This window comes from Rhagoletis pomonella, unplaced genomic scaffold (assembly GCF_013731165.1).
Source record: "Rhagoletis pomonella isolate Grant_MI unplaced genomic scaffold, Rhpom_1.0 Rhpom_scaffold_00008, whole genome shotgun sequence".
Taxonomy (NCBI): Eukaryota; Metazoa; Arthropoda; class Insecta; order Diptera; family Tephritidae; genus Rhagoletis; species Rhagoletis pomonella.
In genome coordinates, this window is record NW_023458562.1 from 42611096 (window position 1) to 42631935 (window position 20840).

Genomic DNA, 20840 nt, shown 5'->3' on the forward strand with positions numbered 1-20840 from the left:
TAAACATGTACACAGCACATATACAAAAACGGCACTCAAGTACACAATACATTGACAAAAACGGAACTAGACTGTCTCGCTTTGATTTCGGAATGCTTACACATTGAGAAGTTAGCTTACTGCCAATATATTATATATGTATATGAATACAAAACTGCTTACTCAAAATATTTCCTAAAAATCGAATTAAAATGTTCGAAATTTTTACGAAAGTTTGTTGATTTTTTAAAACGTTGCACAGAGATTCAAGCTTGGATTTAAATGGTTTTTGTTAAACATTATACTATATTTTTATAAACAAATAATGAAAATTATAATATATTAAGACAAATGCCGTAAAGTTATGACAAGGTCTATAAATTCATAGCACACTTAGGTCTCCTTTTTTGCGGCTTTTCAAACCACTTTTTCGCTGTAGCGATTTTGCTTTTTTTAGAGCTTTTATTACTTTTTTTTCAGTGTGTAAGAGATAGTGCTTCTGATAAATAGTTTGTCTTTGCATTCTTAATAATTCATGTATTTATTGTGGTATTTTCTTTGTATTTGGTTAAAACACAGATACTATTTTATGCATTTCATTAATGTTCAGTTTTACATGGAATAATAAGTGTTGAAGAAGTAAAGAAATAAATGTTTTTTTTTTTTTAATTTTTTTCAAACTTCTCGTTTGAGGTAATATATTTTAACCGACTCCAGCTCTGGGAGGGGGTGGCGATCGCCCCCATTGCCCCTCCCCTGTATCCGCCACTCCTACAGTGGCCAACAACATATACCGGTTAGAAAAAAAAACAAGCTAGCAAGCGCAAGCTCACCGCTCTTATGTAGGTATAACACATGAACCAACTAACAAGATCACGCAATCGGAAAAGAATGAAAAAAGTAAATTTCTGAGCGTTTTGAAGTGTGCCTAAGAATGAAAACAAACAAAGAAAACAAAAAAGGCGCGGTGATTGAGCGCGATTGAATTGGTATTTATTATAAAATATACGAAGTGAAACTTGATGACAATTAGCAAAAATAGTTCATAAAATATGGTTTTCATGATTGAAAGTGTTTTACAATCGCATATCATTTTCACGGGTCGGTTTTTCAATGCCAACGTTCTGGCCACAAACGTGCACCCACTTTTCACGAAAATTTAGGCCTTTTGCACAAAGCACTTCATTTTATATGATAAATTTGTAATAAATCAAAATTAAAATTAAAATCGCTGATAAAACACGTCAAATTGCTAAAAAAGGCATCCCGAAGCGATAGAAGACGATGTAACAAAAGGGAAAAACATCAAAAACGCTACGAAAACTTTTTTATGAAATTCGATTACAAATACAACGATGGCGGATTGCGGGATCTGTAGTCGTTGGTTCATGGGTATAGCACTCAGTACGGCAATCATACCAACTACGAGTACATATGTATGTATACTGTTTATAGAACTTTTCTTTTTGTGTGCAACTCAAACCGACCGCGGAACCACGGTGACTTTTCTACGAACCCTTGGGTTCCACGGAAGCAGCGTTGCCAGGCTGACGTTTTTAACGTCATTTGGAGGTTTTTTGTATCCTGTTGACGGACGTGTTTTGTGTTAAAAATTACAATTTTTAACTTCTCAGTAATTTTTCTCTGTTACTAAATCTTGTAAGTAGAACTGATTTTGAATTATTTTCTTAATAAATCTTTACAAGCTTTGTTTTTTGCAGCAGTTTCTTCAAAAGATATTTATTCTTTGGGGACAGATGATTTAAATATGATGCAAACCAGGCGTACGGGCATTTTTTTCTGGATTCTTGGCTGGTTTTGTGAACGCTTGAGGTTAAGAGGTGTATTGCACTGTTTGCAATTGCACATCAGAAGCCAAATCAGGAAAAGCTGATCTACTGCAACACGCACGCTGGCAAAAGTACCAAAAATAGTAGCATAAAAGGTCAGAAAAAAGTAGGCCACTTTTTTAAGGCTTCATTGAAAATGTTATGAACGCTAAAATGGCTATAATATTGGTATGTTCCTTCTTAGCAGAACGTAATTTAGCATTTTTGACAACCGACCACCTAACCAAATGTCTACAAGAAAAAAAAATTATTAAAAATCAATGCGATTCTTTAGCAACTTATAACTTGCAAATTATTACCCTGGAATTTAATGGGCTATCAAGCTGAGTACTCATAAAAATTCTTAAAAATCTGAATAAAAGTTGAAAATCTAGCTGAAACTTTGCAGATTTTTTATAATGTGGATTTATATTTAGTTTGTTATATAATTTATGGAAAAATAATAAACATTAATAAAACAAAAGAAAAACAGCCACAATCGATAAAAATGTTAATGACTGAATCATCTGCACAGAAATGTATGTATAAAATGAACGATCTCAAACCAGTTAACAATGAATTGTAAATGTGCTCTGTCGAAATGACATTTTAATTTACCTTACATACATACTTATGTACCTTTGTAATACAAAGTTTGTTTACAATAAAAGTTTAATAAGCACAATTCTTCGTGCATGCATTTGAAAAAGACGTTTTTGGGTAGAAAATTACGTTTTTTCAGACCAAGAGGGACGGTTTCTCATGCCGAACACCTGGCAACACTGCACGGAACACACTTTAAGAAGCTCTGATCTACTGTATACATATATGGACATAAAAAGCGTCAAACCAATATTTTATTGCAGGCAATGTATTTTTAAGATTTATTTCCGCGAAGAACTAGCGCATGGCAATGCTCTGATTCAAATTCTTAGTATAAAATTTGTTGAGTTTAGGGGCTTACGGGCGGCATATCATTTGTTTTATAGGGACATTTCTGTTTTATTCTTTTTAGTGGATAAATTACCTTTACAAAAATACCAAATACGTTCACATTGCAGACAACGAATGCTTCGATTTATGCCCACTTAGGCGGCACTGTGCATTGCGCCGACGTGGGATCTTAGCTTAACATAAAATTTTGTTTTTTAATATTTTTTATTGAGCTTTGTACCACGATTATTTTCTTAGGAAAAACGGCAAAAGCAACTAAAGTCTAAGCGGTAGAAGTTATAGCAGCTATTTCGGAGATCACCACATCTCCTCATCAGACTTCTTTTTTCTAGATTTCAGCAGGGATCGAACCCGCGTCATCGATGTACAAAGTCAGAAGCGTTAGCCACTGAGCTATGCACACCCCGTAAACTCGTGTTGCTAATTCATTTTCCTAACAATATTTAAACTTTATAAAAAATAATGGACTAATGCATACATACTAGGGATGTTGCGAATGCGGAATTTTAGACATCCGCGGATGCGAATGCGGATGTTTAAAAGCTAACATCCGCGGATGCGGATGCCAAGTATTTTTAAGAAATAATTTAGGTAAGCAGATTAGGTGATTTAGTTAAATAAAAACTGGAAAGGTTAGTAACTTTTAATAATGTCTTTTTTTAGTACAGTATATTTTGCTTTGCTGCCTCTGTGCTTAAGTGCACATTTAAGATACCTACCCCAAAATGCGCATCAGAGGCCCTACAATTGCCAAATTTTACAACTTTTTATATATTTTGTTCATCTCGCAGAACAACGAAAATGGCTATAAATTTATGTAGTTATATAGATAATTAGATACTATTCGGTAAAACTTTCGCTTGCAGTAATTTCTACGTGGTAAGTGCTTCTCCATTATTTGGTTTCACAGGGATTTGGATACCTTCCTCATTGAAGTAGTAAAGAAAATTCGCTTAAGTGCCTTTTTCGGTTAAGTGCACAAGTTTTTCGTGCAAAGAGGGATGTGCAGCTAAGCAAAATATACTGTATTTGAATTTAGAAATTGGAAAATTGTATTTAATAACAAGTAAGAAAGTCTAAGTTCGCGCGGAGCCGAACATTAAATACCCGGCGCAAGTATTAAATATATGATTTTCACCTTTCCGAAAGCTACCGCTACATGGCACAATGGTCTGGATCGCCTTTTTTTTGGCACAAACTCGATAAATAAAGGCAGAAGTTTGAAACTTGGTACATTTGCTTAGCATATCATGGATAAGTCATGGAAATTGTTTTGGACAGATTGGGCCACGTCTTGACCCCGAAATCAGAATTCAGGTTCTGAATTGTTTTTAATGCAAAAACTTATAAAACAAGCTGTAAAATGTAGCAATGCATATATTTTATTACATGGCTTATGTACATAAATATGTTAACAATGTCTTAATTAAGATACAATAAGGAGATAAGAAATTTAATAAAACAAACTTTTTTATTTGCTACTCATCGTGTAGTTCTAATTCTATGTCAAAATAATGAACGTCTTGAGCGTCTACATCACCAACAGATTTATCAAGGCAATCTTCATTTGTTTCTAAGAAAGATGGCGTTTGTAACATTATAATTACATCATTGGGTATTTGCCTCTTTTTGTGATTATCGTTTTTGTTAACGCTAAGACTAGAAAGAAACGGATCTGAGGAATCTAAAGCTCTATGAAAAACATCAGTAAGGTTGTTAATTCTGGAATTATGCCTGGCATGTGACCTTCTATCACTTTTATAATACTTATTGCGAGCCTCTGATGCATTCTCGCCCAGGCAGCCAACCGGCAGTATAGATTTCTCGATTATGTCCGATCCATGCACCAATATCTTATGGACAGTTGGTGACATGGGATACCAACTATACTTTGTGAAATATAAAAAATCCGTCTTTTCACAATATTCTTGAAAATTCATTGCGTTTATTTGAAGTTCGCAAGAAAGTGCTATTAAAATCATGTGAAAACGATGAAGCAACTCAGCATCCATCCGCAGAATTGAAGCAAGCATGTTAACATTAGAAAAGGCTCTTCTGGCTGTGTTGCCATCATTTGTATTTCCTGATCCATTTTGATTAGGCTTATCAACATGCAGTCCCATTTCAACCCACATTTTTTCTTGAATCTCCTTTTTGCGAGACATTACAACAGCTTTGCTTTTCTCGTCTCGTTTGTTTCTGTAAGAATGTTCAATACTTTTCCATCTATCAGCGTCAAGTGTAAATCATAAAAAACATTTATTCCGCTATTGACCATTTCACACTTATAGGGGACAAAATTTTGAATTTGCAAGTCTAGTTGCCTTTTTTCATTTAAAATAAGTTCTTTGCTTTCCTTAGCAAATTGGATTTTTAGAGGTCTACAAAATCTAATAGACTGTGGTGCTCTGTTTTTCTACAAAATCCTTCCGAAGTCATCAGTTAACTGCAAAGGAATTACCGTACTGACAAATAACGATTGGTCAAAAGTTTGCGGTTGTGTTTCGCAAAACCGCTGTTTATATAGACTTTGCCCGGTTGTGCCGTCAAAACCGTAGCTGAGAGAGAGAGTTACGTTTCGCACGTCAGTAAAATTGTTAAGTACGCTTTCCTGCAAAGTCAAAATTCTTGATGCTGTATGGTTCAGTGAATTTTGTAAGCTTACTTCTGCAACGGTTTCGGTAACGCTTATTTCTTTGGGTCTGCACTTTGACTTAGCTTCTAAAATACTGGCGTAGCTTGGAAATATATCACAGTTCTGTTGTATGCTCAAAGATCTAATGCTATTGTATTGTCTTTTTGTAAAAGAATTCTCAATTATGAAAGCAAAAGCTTCATCTGCTGTAAGAGGGATTGTAGTTTTTGAAGCCGTCTTATTTAAAATAAATGCAGTGTCTTTTTCTCTCGACTTTTTTGCTGAAACTGCAGCAGCGTGAACGAGAAGTGAAGTACTGTGCTCTCTCGACAAATCTGTAGCAAATTTTCTTTTTAATCGTGATCCTCCTTCTTCGTATGTCAATGATGGTCGTCCACATTTTTGAGGGGTCTTCGCCTGATCGATTGAAATTGAAACACTCTTTGAAAGCCAAATGGAATGTACACTTTTGAATCGCTCTACATGTCTATTGCACTTCGCTAATTTTTTTTTTACATATCCGACAAAAATGGTCACTAACTTCTTAATTTCAGATACTGTGCTCTCCGTTAAAACGTCGCCATTGAACTGCTCTGACTCCCATTCAATCAGCGCAATGGTATTTCTATTATTTTCCAGCCAAACCGACAATAAATTTTCTCGGCAAAACTGAACTTGCTCTGCAATTATATAATTATTAAGAATTTGCGCAAATATGCGCAAGAAATATTAATGTCATATAAAAGATGATACATCAACATAACTATAACTGAGCACCAAAAATTTGGCTCTTACGGCGACTCTTCACTAGTTTTTCTCTACAAAATAACACTACTTTAAGATTCCACTTTATCAAAAAGACTACATCACATAAAAGCTATTTAAAATCAACGGGGGCATTGAACTCATTAATATTTTAACAACACATAAATCTTCATACCTTTCACTATATTTTCCATTATTTTCTTTTATTTGTTACACCGTTTTTTTAAATTAATTTTCAATTAGGAAGCACAACAAATTTTCTGTACACAAAAAGCAAATGAAGCTTTTCACAAAAATATCTGTTTTTGCAGGGTTGTCAGATTACAACACTGACCCAAAGGTTTTTTTTTTGTATTTTCAGCATGCATGGGGGATTAACTAAATGGGCGGTTAATACAATTTACAAAAATTTCGAATAAAAATGTTTAGTTTATGTCAAAAATAATGCCATTTAGACCAGTGTGCATGGTAAGCCGGGGTGTATCAATTTTGAGTAAATTAGCGTCCTTAAACTTCGAAATATTGAAGTTTCAAGCATTTCTGAAATTTATTAGTTCTCAACGTTTTGCTTTTATGTGGCAAGCACAATAACCATACCGAGTTTGGTACAAATTGCTAGAACGGCTACCGAGATACATATATGTGATCATAAGTGGGCGGTGCCACGCCCATTTTCCAAAAATTTATCATAAGCATATTTCTTGGTAAAGAATTGTTCCAAACGTCAATTTTGAATAAATTAGCTTTAATATTTACTGATTTATCGAAGATTTCGTATTTCTCTAAATTACCGTTATATGCGATGTGGGCGTGGTTATTGTCCGATTTTAAAAATTTTCGGCCATTTGGTATGCTGTAGCAAGGCCAACAACTGTGCCAAGTTTGGAAGAAATTGGAGCAGCGGTTACCTTAGCGGTGCTTATTGTCCGATTTGGCCCATTTTCAATACCATCCGTCCTACGCCCGAAAAAGTGCACGTACCAAGTTTCGTTAAGATATCTCCATTTTTACTCGAGTTATCGTGTGCACAGACGGACGGACGGACGGACAGACAGTCACCGCTTAATCGATTTCTCTTTTAATTCTGATCACTTATTTATACATTTGTCTATATCTATCTCGATTCGTTTTGCCTGTTACAAACAACCGTTATGTGAACAAAGTTATAATACCCTTGTGCACAAGAGCCCTCGGGTACAAAAAGTTTTTAAAGGGTCGTAAATCAAACCACTAAATAACTACTCGCTCGAGGCGACAAACTTGAAAAACTTGAAACTTGACAAAACTGTAAATTCTTTTCGATTGACGCTGCACCAGGCGAGAGGTCTTTCAGTTATATTTATTTTTTTATTGCGGTGCAATAATTCCTTTTTGAGAATTGCATCGGGGCTGCCTATGTCGGATGTATCATCCTGACTTTCATCTGCACAATCTAGCGTCATGGCAAGATCGTTGTTTTAACACCGTTGTTTTCCAAAGAATTCTTCATTCACATTATTTTGGTTGTTTCTGAATTTGGAGAACCTGTAACGTCAGCAGCGTTTTTCGATTTTAGTTTTTGTAATTAATTTTTAATCCTTTCTTCTGTGACTGGCCAGATATATGTTTTATCAGTGCACTTACACAATAAGGGTATTCATCAAACCTTATAAATGCATTGTAAACCGTATAAACTTATAATTGTGTAAACCTTATAAATGAACTGTCAAATTTGTATGGAAACTCGTTTACACATTTCTGATAAATTTATCCAGCGATTTCACTGAATAAACTTGATAAACTGAAGACAATGCAACTCTGTCGCAACTCTAGCTATGTTTTCTTAGGCAATAATCGGGATCCGCATACAAATTTTGCACGCAAATTCAACAACGATATGATCCTGATAGAGATCTGGTTCAATTATTATCCCGTCTGTTAGTTTTGTTTCACTGATAATTCGCAAAGTTTGGTAGCCGTGCCAAATGAATTCAAACACAAACAGACATTCTTTCTTATAACTGCTTCACACGATGTGTACATTTGTACAGATTGGTATGTACATTTTCACACTTACAGAGTGGTGTGGTTTGGAAAGTTGTTATTATTTCTAGGCAACACCACTCTGTTACTGCCAAAATGTACAAATCTGTTCAAATTTACAAATCGCGTGATCTCTGCTTATACATTTGATATAATATGTACATACATTTTTGTTTATAAATAAGAATATATTTCGTCACTAGACACGAATAAAGGCGCGAGCTTAAAAGTTGACCGCGAAAAAAGACACATAAAAAAACTTCTGCGAAGAAAGACTTAACATAGTTGACACCGAAGAAAGACGCGCTAACATATTTGACGGCGAAGAAAGACCCGTATACTTATTTCGCGGTCGACTATGTTTGCACTATGTAAATTCCCCAAAGAGTTCTTAGGGAATGATGCTGTGTTGGCGCAACAACTTAAATCTTAGTATTGTTTAATATTTTGTGTATTATTAATTCTGGTCACCTCATGTTGTATTTTCTATGTTCTAGTTCACTTGTTTCATTTACTTTATTTGCTTATACTTCTCTGACCTAGTTATTAAAAAAACGATATTCTTCTAGAAACTTCTACCGACGTCGTTCATGTTTTGTTAAGCTAATTTTTCGTTAATAAAACTCCAATTTAAGTAAATTAAAACGTGTATTATTTTAATTCTCCTACAACAAAACATTGGGGCCGAAACCCGGGAACATACATATTTTGAAGGAAATTTAAGATCTTTCGAAGCGAAGAAAAAAAGCTACGCCAACGAAACTTTGAGTCATCCACTGAATATTCACATATATACATAAATGGCAAATATGGACATAGTCATCGCAGGTCAACGTGGTCGTTGACTTATTGAAAGCTATATCGACGAGATCGAGACGATTCACCTGAAGTTCAAAGGGGATCACGAGCAAATTTGTGACATGTTGCGAGATAATTCCATACAGCCTGATGACGTACCATATATAAAGGATGACGTTTCTTTATCTTTTGTGATGTGTTCTTGTCTTTTAAAGGTAAACTTTTAGACTTACTACACGAGCTTAAGAATCCGGCATCACCCAATTTTCATTCGAGCACCATACAAATGCCGCGTAATGATAGCGTATGCACCGAAGCCCGATTGCGCAAAATTGACATTCCTCAATTTTCCGGTGATTATCTAGGCTGGATATCGTATAGAGATATGGTTGTCTCATTGGTGCATAATAATCAGTCCCTCAGCAAATTTCAAAAGTATTACTTTTTAAAATGCTCCTGCGCTGGTACTCCACTGGATATTATCAATAAATATCCAGCATCCGATGCAAGTTATGAGCTTGCATGGAGTGCGTTACAACAGCGCTACCACAATAAGCGAAAAATTGTTGATACTTTGCTGAAGAAACTTTTTGCCATACCTAAGGCAAATGGATCGCACGAAAGTATAAAGCTAATTTCGGATACAGCCCAAAACTGCTTGGCACTTTTGCGTACAATGGGTGTAAGCACCGATAATTGGGACGTGATTCTTATTTACTTTACTACCAACAAGGTCGACGCGCAATCACGTAAAGAATGAGAGCAATCTCTCAAAGCATCAACTGAAATCCCTGCAGTAAAAGACCTATTTGATTTTCTCGAAACAACATTCCGAACACTGGAAACTATAAATAATCAACGTGCGTCTATGTCTAATCCCTTTTCTGCTGCTGCGAAGGCCGTCAAGCAGTACCCTAGTAGCCGTCAGCCGCTACGCCGAAATGCGTTCTTGACAACTCGTACTTCATCTAATGACGAAAACTGCCCTTGCTGCGAAAGACGTCATATGCTCTACAAATGTTTAAAGTTTGCCGCCTTGCCCGCTGCTGCTAAACGGGACTTAATACAAAAAAGAAAAATCTGCCGTAACTGCTTCACGGTTGCTCATTTTTCATCTCACTGTCGTTTAACTTCACGCTGCCATATGTGCCAGCAACCACATCATACGATATCGCATAATGACTATACCACAAATAATGCTGATTCTGGTGGCGAACAGCTACAAAGCAATTCAACAGCAACAACTTAAATCTTAGAATTGTTTAATATTTTGTGTATTATTAATTCTGGTCACGTCATGTTTATTTTCTATGTTCTAGTTCACTTGTTTCATTTACTTTATTTGGTTATACTTCTCAGTAGTGCGTTTCTGTAACCTTGCGATACACCCAATATCGTAAAATATAACGCTTTTTCACTTTTATCGCAAGCGAGTGTTTCTGTAACTGTGGTGAGAAAAATATTGCGATAAATGATGCGATAAATATATCACTGGCTGTAAGTCAAGTGAAGTTTGGTTTTCGAAGCGAAAAGCGTCCAATATGAGCGAGGTCTGTATGATTTTAACTGATATTTTTATTAATTTCAAGCAAAAAAATTGTATTTTTTACAGAAAAAAGTACGGACGGGAAAAATAACAAAACAACAAAAATCCAAACTGTTGGAACTAATGAGGGCTAACACCCGTGTAGCCAGTGGCCAATTTGTGGGCGTCAGTGGCGCAAAAAATTCCCAACAAGTGTGGGACACGGTGAGGGGGGGAGCTAAATGCATGCGGGGGTGCATGCAAGACCGCTGAACAGTGGAAGAAGGTATGAACTGCAAAATATTTATTGGTTTAATGCCAAAGTATATTTTTTAATTATAAATGGTGAAGTGTTGGTCGGACTGGAAGGTTGCAGTGAAGAAGCAACAAAGTGCCTACAACAGATTCAAAAATTTGACCGGCAACCGTCCTGCCAGTGAAGGACCGAAACCATGTGAAGGTTTGGATGCGGAGGTATTGGAGTTATTTCCAGCAGCAGTCCTTGATGGAGATGGTAAAACAATTGAAGCCGGAGTCCATGAGGTATACTATTTTTTTTTAATTTGTGCATGCATAAATATATTTGAAATACTTTAAATTTTTTGTATTTAAGGAGAACGTGGATGAGACACTCGAAGACGAGTACTTGGCTGAATATCTCATCGAAGACGAAATGCCAAGTACGTCTAAGGCCGCTTCTGCTGAGAAGAAGTTCAATATCTGCGCATCCAAATCGACATTTCATTCATCGCTGCTAGAAGTCAAAAAAAGAACTGTCAGCTCAGAACGAAGTTCATATGAGAAAATTAGATGATATTATTAATATACTCAAGGAAATGAATTCAAATATTTTAACATTAATAAATAAAATACAATAAAGTGAGTAATTTTCTTAGACTTCATTATATTTAAGAAATAAAGCAAAGTTTATTACAAATATGCATGAGCGTCGCTTGGATCGAAGCTGAATTTTCAATATTTTCAAATCCTTATATTTCGAAAATTATTTAACCGATTTTCAAAATAGGGATATCGTTGGAAAAATATTGAAGTACCTTTCATTTGATATGTGTATCTGTATGTATATATAGTACATATATTTTTCGAGAAAAACAACGAAATTATGGCAACATTTTTAACACGCAATTTATTATATTAAAAGATACATTTATCAGAAACGGCACAAAAATACCTTTAATTTGATATACACTGGCGGCAGAAATAATAGACTCGTCGTACTTTTAAGAATTTTGACTATATTTATTTAGTTTATTTTATGTTTAATATTTTTTTATAAAAGCCTAGGTAGTTATGCAACAAACATCATATAAATGCGCTTTTCAAACATTGAACCAAAATTAAAAAAATTTGACTAATTTTCACCAAATTTTCAAACTCTTTATTCAGAATTTTAGAAAAATTTTTGGTATGCAGTTTTGTAGCCCATTCAATTTTAGTATAATAAAGTGCAAGTTTCAATTAGCTAAAAAATACCGTTGATTTTTAACATTTTTTTTTTTGCTGACGATGTCACGCATTTTTTCCCATACAAAGTGTACTCGACAATTTTTTTATATGGAAGGGAATGCCTAGCATCGTCATCAAACAAAATTTTCAAAAATTAACGGTATTTTCTAGTGACTTGAAATTTGCACTCTATTATACTAAAACTGGATGGGCTACAAAACTGCATACCAAAAATTTTTCTAAAATTCTGAATAAAGAGTTTTTCAAACTTTCAATTTTGTGAAAATTAGTAAATTTTTTTTAATTTTTGTATAAAGTTTGAAAAGGGCATTTATATGGTGTTTGTTGTATAGCTAGCCAGGCTTTTATAAAAAAATATTAAACATAAAGTAAACCATGGAATAATAGCCAAAACTCTTCAACGTAAGGCGAGTCTATTATTTCTGCCGATACTGTATGTATGATTTGTAACAAAAATTCTTCGGCACATGATATTTCACTAAATGTATGTATATTAAATATCGTTTCATATAAACAAGAAAAAAGAGCCGCAAACACACATCTTTATTAAAAAATGCCATATTTTTTTTATCTTCTCTCGAAAAATATATACATATTAAAGGAAAGGTCTTTCAACTAACTTTCCACATTTTGAAAAACGGTTTCTTTAGTTCTCGAAATATTAGCCGCCCCTATTACGGTAATTTTTAGCCAATAGAAACTTGCACAGTATTATACTTAAATGAAATAAGAATCAATAAAAACTGTAGGTATACTCAAAAAAATGTTAAAACTTCTGAGAAAAAAGTTTGAAATTCAAATGAAGATGTTTTGAACCTCTTAAGTTTTCTATAAAGTTTTAAACTTGGGTTTATATGGTTTTGAATTTGAGTTGTAATGGTATGACCGGTACTGTATTTATATAATATAATATAATACATTTATTTTTATATATGTAGTATATAACGTGGACAAACAGATTTAAGGGTTGTCACATGTTAAATAAGTAAAATTTAATTTAATTATTACTTAATAAAATCAAATATAAGTTTGTTGGTCACCATATAACGCCAGGAGAACTTGATGGGTTTGGATTCGCTTATAAACATACAGCTGCGTCAAAAGTATATTTTTATAATAGTGTCGGTTGAAACCCGCGTGTATATGCTAAATAAATAAATTTAATTAAAATAGTTTCGAACAAGGTTTTCGCGAATCCTTCGCGCATCCTGCAAGATTGTAGCATTAGATTCCATGGTCTCATGCTCACCTATATCTATATTGGTATCTTGGGTATAATTTATTTCGGGCATAGGCATATTGTGCAATTTTCTGAAATTATGCAGCGTAAGACAAGCGTTGATGATAGCGCCCGAATAAACTGGGTTGAAAAGAATGCCGCGATCACTTGACAAACACGCGAATACTTTTTTTAATACACCATTCAATCGCTCAATGCAGTTACGAGCTTGTATGTGGTGATTATTGAAATTTTCTTCGCCCCTAGTTTCAGGATTTCGGTAAGGTGTCATTAACCAAGGCTGAAGGGGGTATCCGGAATCGCCAATAAGCCAGCACGTGTATATGTTCTGCTCATATTGTTGCTGCATTAATTGCCTAACTTTACAATTTTCCCAAATAAATGCATCGTGTGTACTTCCCCCGAAACGTGCATACCCAGCTAAAATATTTAAATCGTAGTCACAAATCAGCTGCACATTTTTTTGAAAAGAAGCCTTTGCGATTAATATAGCAATACTCATCCTCCGCAGATGGTTTTTTTATTTTAACATGTGTGCAATCTATTGCACCTATCACGCCCGGAAAACCAGTAGCATTGAAAAACCTAAAATATGTTTGTTTGTTATGAATAAAAATACTCTGAAAACTTATGTATGTACATTAAAGTGGTCCAAAAATGTTTATAAAAAAATAAGGTCGGATTTTTAATGCCGCCACCCCCTAGGATTGTTATATACCGAAAAAAATATGCCCCTATTTTTTATTTTGAAATAAAAAAAATTAGGGAGTGCTCAAAGCGCTCAAAGTTTTTCATGTCTTTATATGGGGAAAAACAACTTTTCATAGAAATAGTGTAGAATTCTTGAAAATCAATATTTTTCGATCGAAAAACACTGCTTATCTTCAGGAGATTCCCAGTAATAATAGGCAATTGCATACAAAATGGTTAAATAAACAATTGTATATTGATACTGGAAGTCTCCTTAAGAGAACCACAGTTTTCCGATCGAAAAATATTGATTTTCAAGAGTTTTATACCATTTCTGCGAAAAATTGTTTTTTCTTCATGTAAAATACATGGAAAACTTTGAGCAGTTTGAGTACTGCCTAAATATGTTTTGATTTCAAAATAAAAAATAGGGGTCAATTTTTTTCGATGTAGAACAATCCTAGGGGTGCCGGCAATCAAATTCCGACTTTATTTTTTTGGACCACTCTAATGTACATACATATATCATTACCTTAATTCACAAAGGCCCGAACCAACAATTTTTTTTTATTTTACAGGAGATGCAAAAACAACATAAAAGAGCTTTTTAAAAAGTGGCATTTAACTCCATTGTTTTTGGGACTAACACTTTAACATTTTTATTGAAGGTATATTTTAATATATACTGCCAAAATCTGTGAAAAACGCAGTTTCGAAAAAAAAGTTTTGGTTAGCGCCTTTGTGAATTAAGGTAACGATATGTATTATTACCTTTGTCGAATTCTATTTTTCATTTCCAAACTAGTTGGAAATTTAATGTATTTCATCATTATCTTATTTTGAATGATAAGAGTCACTTCATTAATAGATCTGCAAATCGTAGTTTTACTTAGTGGACACACAAAATCTTGCCCGATATCTCTTAAAAAGGATCCAGTAGCATAATAATGCAATGCCGATACCATCCTTATAGCCTTTGGTACAAAAGTTATTCGTATACCATCCTTCATATACGGACTTATTTCACCAAGAAGTTCCAGCGCAGACTCCTTATTCAATCTAAATAACTCAATGAAACGCGCTTCTGGCAAATAAAATGGATCAGTATTATCCCTTAAAAAGCGCCTATGAATGCGCAACATGTTCCTTTGATCATCAGCCAATGCAAGTAGATGTGCAACCATCATTCTATATTTTAAATGATTTAAATAATCAAAATATATAAAAATTATTACTTTTACTTCAATTTCTCACAACTATACAAGAACATATGTTCTTCATTCTGACAATTCGTGTAATTTTTACAATACTCACCACCAATTTATCGCAAGGTGAGTTTTTTTAGTTACAGAAACACTTCGTTTATCGTTTGCGATATGAACTTTGCGATACCGCGTTCTGACAGAATTTGCGATATAATATCGCATTAGTTACAGAAACGCACTACAGATCTAGTTATTAAAAAACGTTATTCTTCTAGAAACTTCTACCGACGTCGTTCATGTTTTATTAAGCGAATTTTTCGGGAATAAAACTATAATTTATGTAAATTAAAACGTGTATTATTTTAATTCTCCTACAACAAAACAACTAGATTTCTTGTCTTTCTTCGCCGAAGCTTTCCTTAAGCGTCTTTTTTCGTAAGATTTTTTTTACACGTCTTTTTTCGCCGCCAAAACACCAGCGCGCCTTTATTCGTTTTTAGTGTCGATTTGATGTATATCTGCTTTCAAATACACGGAGATTACTAAATAAAATGATTTAAACATTTATTTAAATTTCATTTGAAAGCTTAGTGACATATGTGGGGACCCATGGAATCTATGGTACAAATCGGAAAACCGTCGGTATGGGCGGGTTCAGGACATAAAAATTTAACGTCCGTATGGCCAGGATCGGGATTGAATATTTCGTCCGCGCCCATCTCTAGCCTAGACCTATCTTACCGTAAGAAATTGCCATACGCTATCGCAAATTTTAATCGCCTAAAGAATGGCAGGGGCGCCTAACAACATGCAACATCAAGATATATGCCCCTATTACTGCCAGGTTTGGCAGATTATACATTGCATCTGTTACTTTTCTATGTTGTAGACTTTTATTCCCCACTGCTTTTTATTTAGAGAAATTTGGCGACGATAAGTTAGCGCACCGATTGTCAGAATTACACTGCAGGTCAACTTAAGCCAGAAAAAATTTAGTTTTTGTATTTACTTTTTCAACTGTTTATGAGTTCGTCGCCTTTAATGCCCAAGCGAAAAATTTGATTACCCGCCATTATTTTAAGGTAATAAAGAAACGAATGTCGGGCAAGCCTGATCCTCTTACCGCTCTCAACGTACGTAAGAATCTAAAATCTAAAGGTTTCTAAGTTTTGACAGCTTTATCATAGTTACCTTTCCAAATCAACTATCACTTTGTCATCTCAGTTTCCCTCTTATTGCTTTGTTTTCGCACCAAATTAGATAATTTGTGATAACTATAACGCTATTGTATTTTGCACTTTATTCACACACATTGCACACATTAAAGTTTTTGTTATTTTTGCTCTTCTTTTTGCTGTGCCTTCCGTGCATCTTACCGACAGAATTTGCTTTAGTTTTGAGGGACGCCTTTTTTCCTTATCATCACGATTCTTCACAGCCACATAGTAAATAATACTCCTCCAATATTTTAGCAACAATTCGATAATTTTTCTATGCAGCTTTACTTTGGTTATTATTCATTGCTGCAATACATATTTTTCCTGCCACTCAATGTCTACTGAACGCCTAAACGTAGTTTATACCAAAGCTCTAAATTATTTTTAAGGTTTCTGTTTCTATAACAAAAGCTCCAGAAGTCACATGGCAAAAAGCATGCAAACGTACATACATACATATGTATGTATGCACATATATTACATGAAATACAGTGGTGGGCCCGAATTTTGCGCACTGTCCTTAAGATTTTTCTTTGTTTTTCAAAAAGATTTCATTACAAATATCATTACAAAAATCAACTCATAGTTACGATATTTCTCTAAAAGCTTAACTGGCTAAGGACGTAACAGTAAAACTTTAATTAGTTGCCGATATTTGCCTCTCCCTCATAAAATTAATTTACATGCACTTATTACTAGTTGGAGGAGTATATTCTATTGAAATAAAAACTTACAACATTTTTTAGAAAAAGTGGCAATATTAAGTAATTAGAGCCTTGTTTTTAGCTACAGCGTTACATCGGCGTTGTACCCAGTGCATGGAATTCGAAAAAAATTTATATTGGTGGATTTTACTTACAAAAAATGGTAGAAGTTGGTAGATTTTTTAAAAGAAACAACATCAGATGGTTTTTACTCATTAGGATAAAACATTGCGAATTCATAAAAGATTGTGTTAACAAAGCAGATGGACTTTCGACTCGGTGGTTCTTAATGTCAAAGTGATTCTGCAATTCTTACGGGCATTGTGCGCAAAATTTTTTAGTGAATTTTTGGTTTTTGTAGTCCTGTTATCCCCTAACATGAATTCGCCTTGGGATAAATTGTATTATTTTATAAAATGTATTTCACGTAAATAAAATAATCAATAAAAAAACCTACACATAAAACAAGGCCCGAATCACGGCATCCGTTAACGAATGAATCTAGATTCCATTCGATTGAAATATAATGACAGCTGTTTTGTCTTTTATTCAGTTTGAACCGAAAAAGCGAACTCTTATCGAATGCCCAAAGAGAAAATTTCTAATAAAATGTAGTTCAATCACGGAGTCCCATACTAATCTGGTTTAGATCCGATCATTGGATCGTGAGATATATATATTGGTATTTTGTACCAATTGTGGTAGAAAAAATAATGTTTGAGTGACAGCACTGTCAGAGGTATTGCGTTTTAAGCATTTTGAATTCCCGCCCATAAGTTATGTAAATTTTAGTACTTTGTGGATATAATTAGCTGTGGTGACAACAGTGTTACCAGAACTTTTTGGGCCGACCGGCTAAATTGACCAAAAAAAAACGGCTAAAATTTTTTAGCTGAAATTAACATGTTTTATTTGAATAAAGTTAAAAGACGAATAAAAAAAAAAAATTTAGTTAAGAAATGAAAAAACTCCGTAGCGTCAGTTTTCAAATTTTCGAAACATTCTAGTTCCGGTTTTCCAAATTTTAACTCCTTATTCCTCTTGATTAAATCACAAAGTGGTTTCGCTAATACGGAAAAATCGTTCACGAACCTGCGGAAGTAGGAAGACAAACCTAAGAAACTCTGAGCGGCATGGGGCTTTTGTGGCACAGGAAAATTTTGTATTGCTTGAAGACCATTTTCATCAGCTCGTATTCCATCTCCTGTAATTATATAACTTAAGTACTTGACACTGGTTGCAAAATCTCGCATTTATCTAATCGAAATTCTAGTTTGTTATCTACCAAATTCGCAAATACTTCTTTCAAAATGTTCTTCGTTTTCGGTAGCTATCATTATATCATCTAAGTTCACTATTAACTTTCCGTCCTTTATCATATCAACAAACACCTTGTCCACAAATCGTTGAAACATAGACGGTGCATTTTTCAACCCGAAGACCGACTCTTCATTCATGAATACATGGTAACCCCGTTTTTCAAATTGAGCTTAGTGATAATTTTCTTATTCCCTAATCTATCTAGCAAATCGTCATAAAGCGGTATAGGGTAATAATCTTTACAAGCCATTTTATTTAAAACGTGATAATCTACGCACATTCGCAGCTTACCTGATTTTTTCCTAACCAGAACTAAAGGAGAAACAAGTTCCGATTCACTTACCCTAATATATCCTTTATCTATGTAAGTATTCGTCTAGTAATTTTTGCAATTCTTTCTTTTCAGCCAAATGGTTTTGTGTTTTATAAATTTAATTTTATATAACATTTTGCCAATGGTTCGTCGTGTCGTTTCGGCTTTATATATTTTTGCTTGAAAATATCTAACAATTTGCTTCTATCTTTATAATTCAGCTGATCACTTAGACATAAATCCGCTCGTTTTCTTTATCATATTCTAAAGTACTCAAAAATTTCGGAAACTCATCTTCCGTTTCAACTATACTTTCAGTTTCACCAACATCTACGCATTCTTCACTCACTTTTCTATAGCTAGCATTTTCATCACTCAACATATCTTCATTAACGATCGTTTTCGAAACATTTTCAATCTTACACAACTTTAGCCTACTTGCTCTCAAAAGATCTCTTCCGGGTATGGCATCCACTCATAGACTCGTCGGCCACAACCAGCATACTTATCTCAACAACTTGTTTCATTCCACGAACAAGGCAACGAACTTTTCCAAAAACTTTAAGTTTGCTTTTATTAATTCCTAAAAAACATTTGTTATCATATTATTCATTCATTACACTTTTAATTAAGCTCAAATTATGCGGTTAACTGGAACGTATGATGAAACTGACTGGGCTGCCGGATTCTATGAAGCATTCTAAATTTAAACAAACATTTTTATCATCAATTAATTTTATGTTAAAATATCTTACATATTCATTGCCTTCCAAAATTTTAACTGCGGATTTATTGTCAGGACAAGCTGCAACACAATGCTCGAGGCTTCCACTCGCAAAACAGGCACCCATTTATCGCTTCGGCGAAATGTCCTAAAGAATTGCAGTTGTAGCAGCGAATTAACATCGTTCCTTTCTGCACCTTCGCAGTTTTGGAAGTAGGGGTTGCTTTAGTTGAGGTCACGCTCTTCTTGAGTTGAATTTTCTGAAATGCTTGCACAAGGCTGGCTGTAGACAGATTGCACTGCATGTGTGCTTGGGTTCTGAGCTGCTCATCCGCGATACCTTCTATAATGCAGTCAACTAGTTCGTCCGCCTCAATTGATATCTTCTTTGCCATCGCTGTTTTTTCTTTAAAATAATCAAGGAATGATTCAATTTGGATCCATTTACCCATTTCAAACTTGCGCCGAAGAATCATTTTATTTTCTTTCACTTCGAAGAACTTCGCCAGCTGCTTAAGTAACTCTGCAACACGTTCGGTAACCAAATTCGGTTTGGATTGCAGCCATTGTCGGGATTTGCCCTTTAATTTGTTCATCAAAAGCAGTCTTGCAAATTTTCATCCAACATATAAAGCGATGTTAAATTTTTAAATTGTTCAACCCAAACTCCAACGAACGGCAACTCTGTAGCAGCGGCATCAGTTTCACGTGTCTGCGTTTGCATTTTGGCATGATTCAACAACTACAGGTTGTAGCAATCGTACAAAAACAACATTTACCGTTGGTATGAACTCCTTGTGTCATCACCATCTTTTTTATCTATTCATATTCGTGTGTATATGTATACCCTGCATACCAGGATTTCATAGAATTCTGAAAGGTTTCACATTTTTTTTAAGAATTTTCTTTAAGAAATCGTACAGAAATTTCTTTACTAGTTCTTGTCAACCGCCTCATATGTTTTTCTTTACAGATTTCTAAAAGAATCGTAACAAATTTCCGACACTCTTAAAGATTTCGGGAGCATTTGTTTGCAGGGTATATATATACGTATATGTGTATGTGTACGCGGATATGTAAATATAGCAAAACAGACGATAATTTGACACAAGCGTGCTCATAAGAAGAAGCATAGCTTCTATCGCTATCACCTGTAATTGATGCGCCTTGCATTTTGGTTAGCAACAACTCATTTTGGAGGGTTAAAATTACGCATTGATTTTTTTATTTTACTTAGTTCTGCTTTGAGTGTGCGATGCCATTTTTCTCGTTAGTGGCGTGGTGCGCGAACAAATCAGACGGATTTGAAAATTTTCCAACTCTTCCAATTTGCTCGACCATTAGTGGCGCAATTCGCGAACATTAATCCATGTCGTCATATCAGTATACTTTTAACCCATTTCGTCATATCAGGGTATTTTGAACCATTGAA

General features: G+C 34.5%; 2 protein-coding genes and 2 pseudogenes across 4 annotated transcripts in view; 2 read left to right on the forward strand and 2 right to left on the reverse strand.

Annotated features, from left to right (window-relative positions):
* The window catches only part of LOC118744892 (protein EFR3 homolog cmp44E), a 55602-nt gene extending 38903 nt beyond the window's left edge, over positions 1-16699 (reverse strand). The window contains exon 1 of one of the 3 annotated variants that reach the window (XM_036478308.1): positions 16507-16699. The gene's annotated coding sequence lies outside the window, so the exon portion shown is untranslated. Of the gene's footprint in view, positions 1-16321 lie in introns of all 3 variants that reach the window. The other 2 variants (XM_036478312.1, XM_036478311.1) reach the window with 2 other exon arrangements.
* LOC118745304 lies at positions 8175-10231 on the forward strand. The gene is made up of 3 exons (XM_036478830.1): positions 8175-8196; positions 9198-9731; positions 9780-10231. Exons 1-3 carry the CDS (start codon positions 8175-8177, stop codon positions 10229-10231), a joined length of 1008 nt encoding a protein of 335 aa, XP_036334723.1.
* LOC118745305 lies at positions 10338-11321 on the forward strand (annotated as a pseudogene).
* Positions 13156-15307, reverse strand: LOC118745306 (annotated as a pseudogene).
* Positions 16700-20840: the final 4141 nt, after the last annotated feature.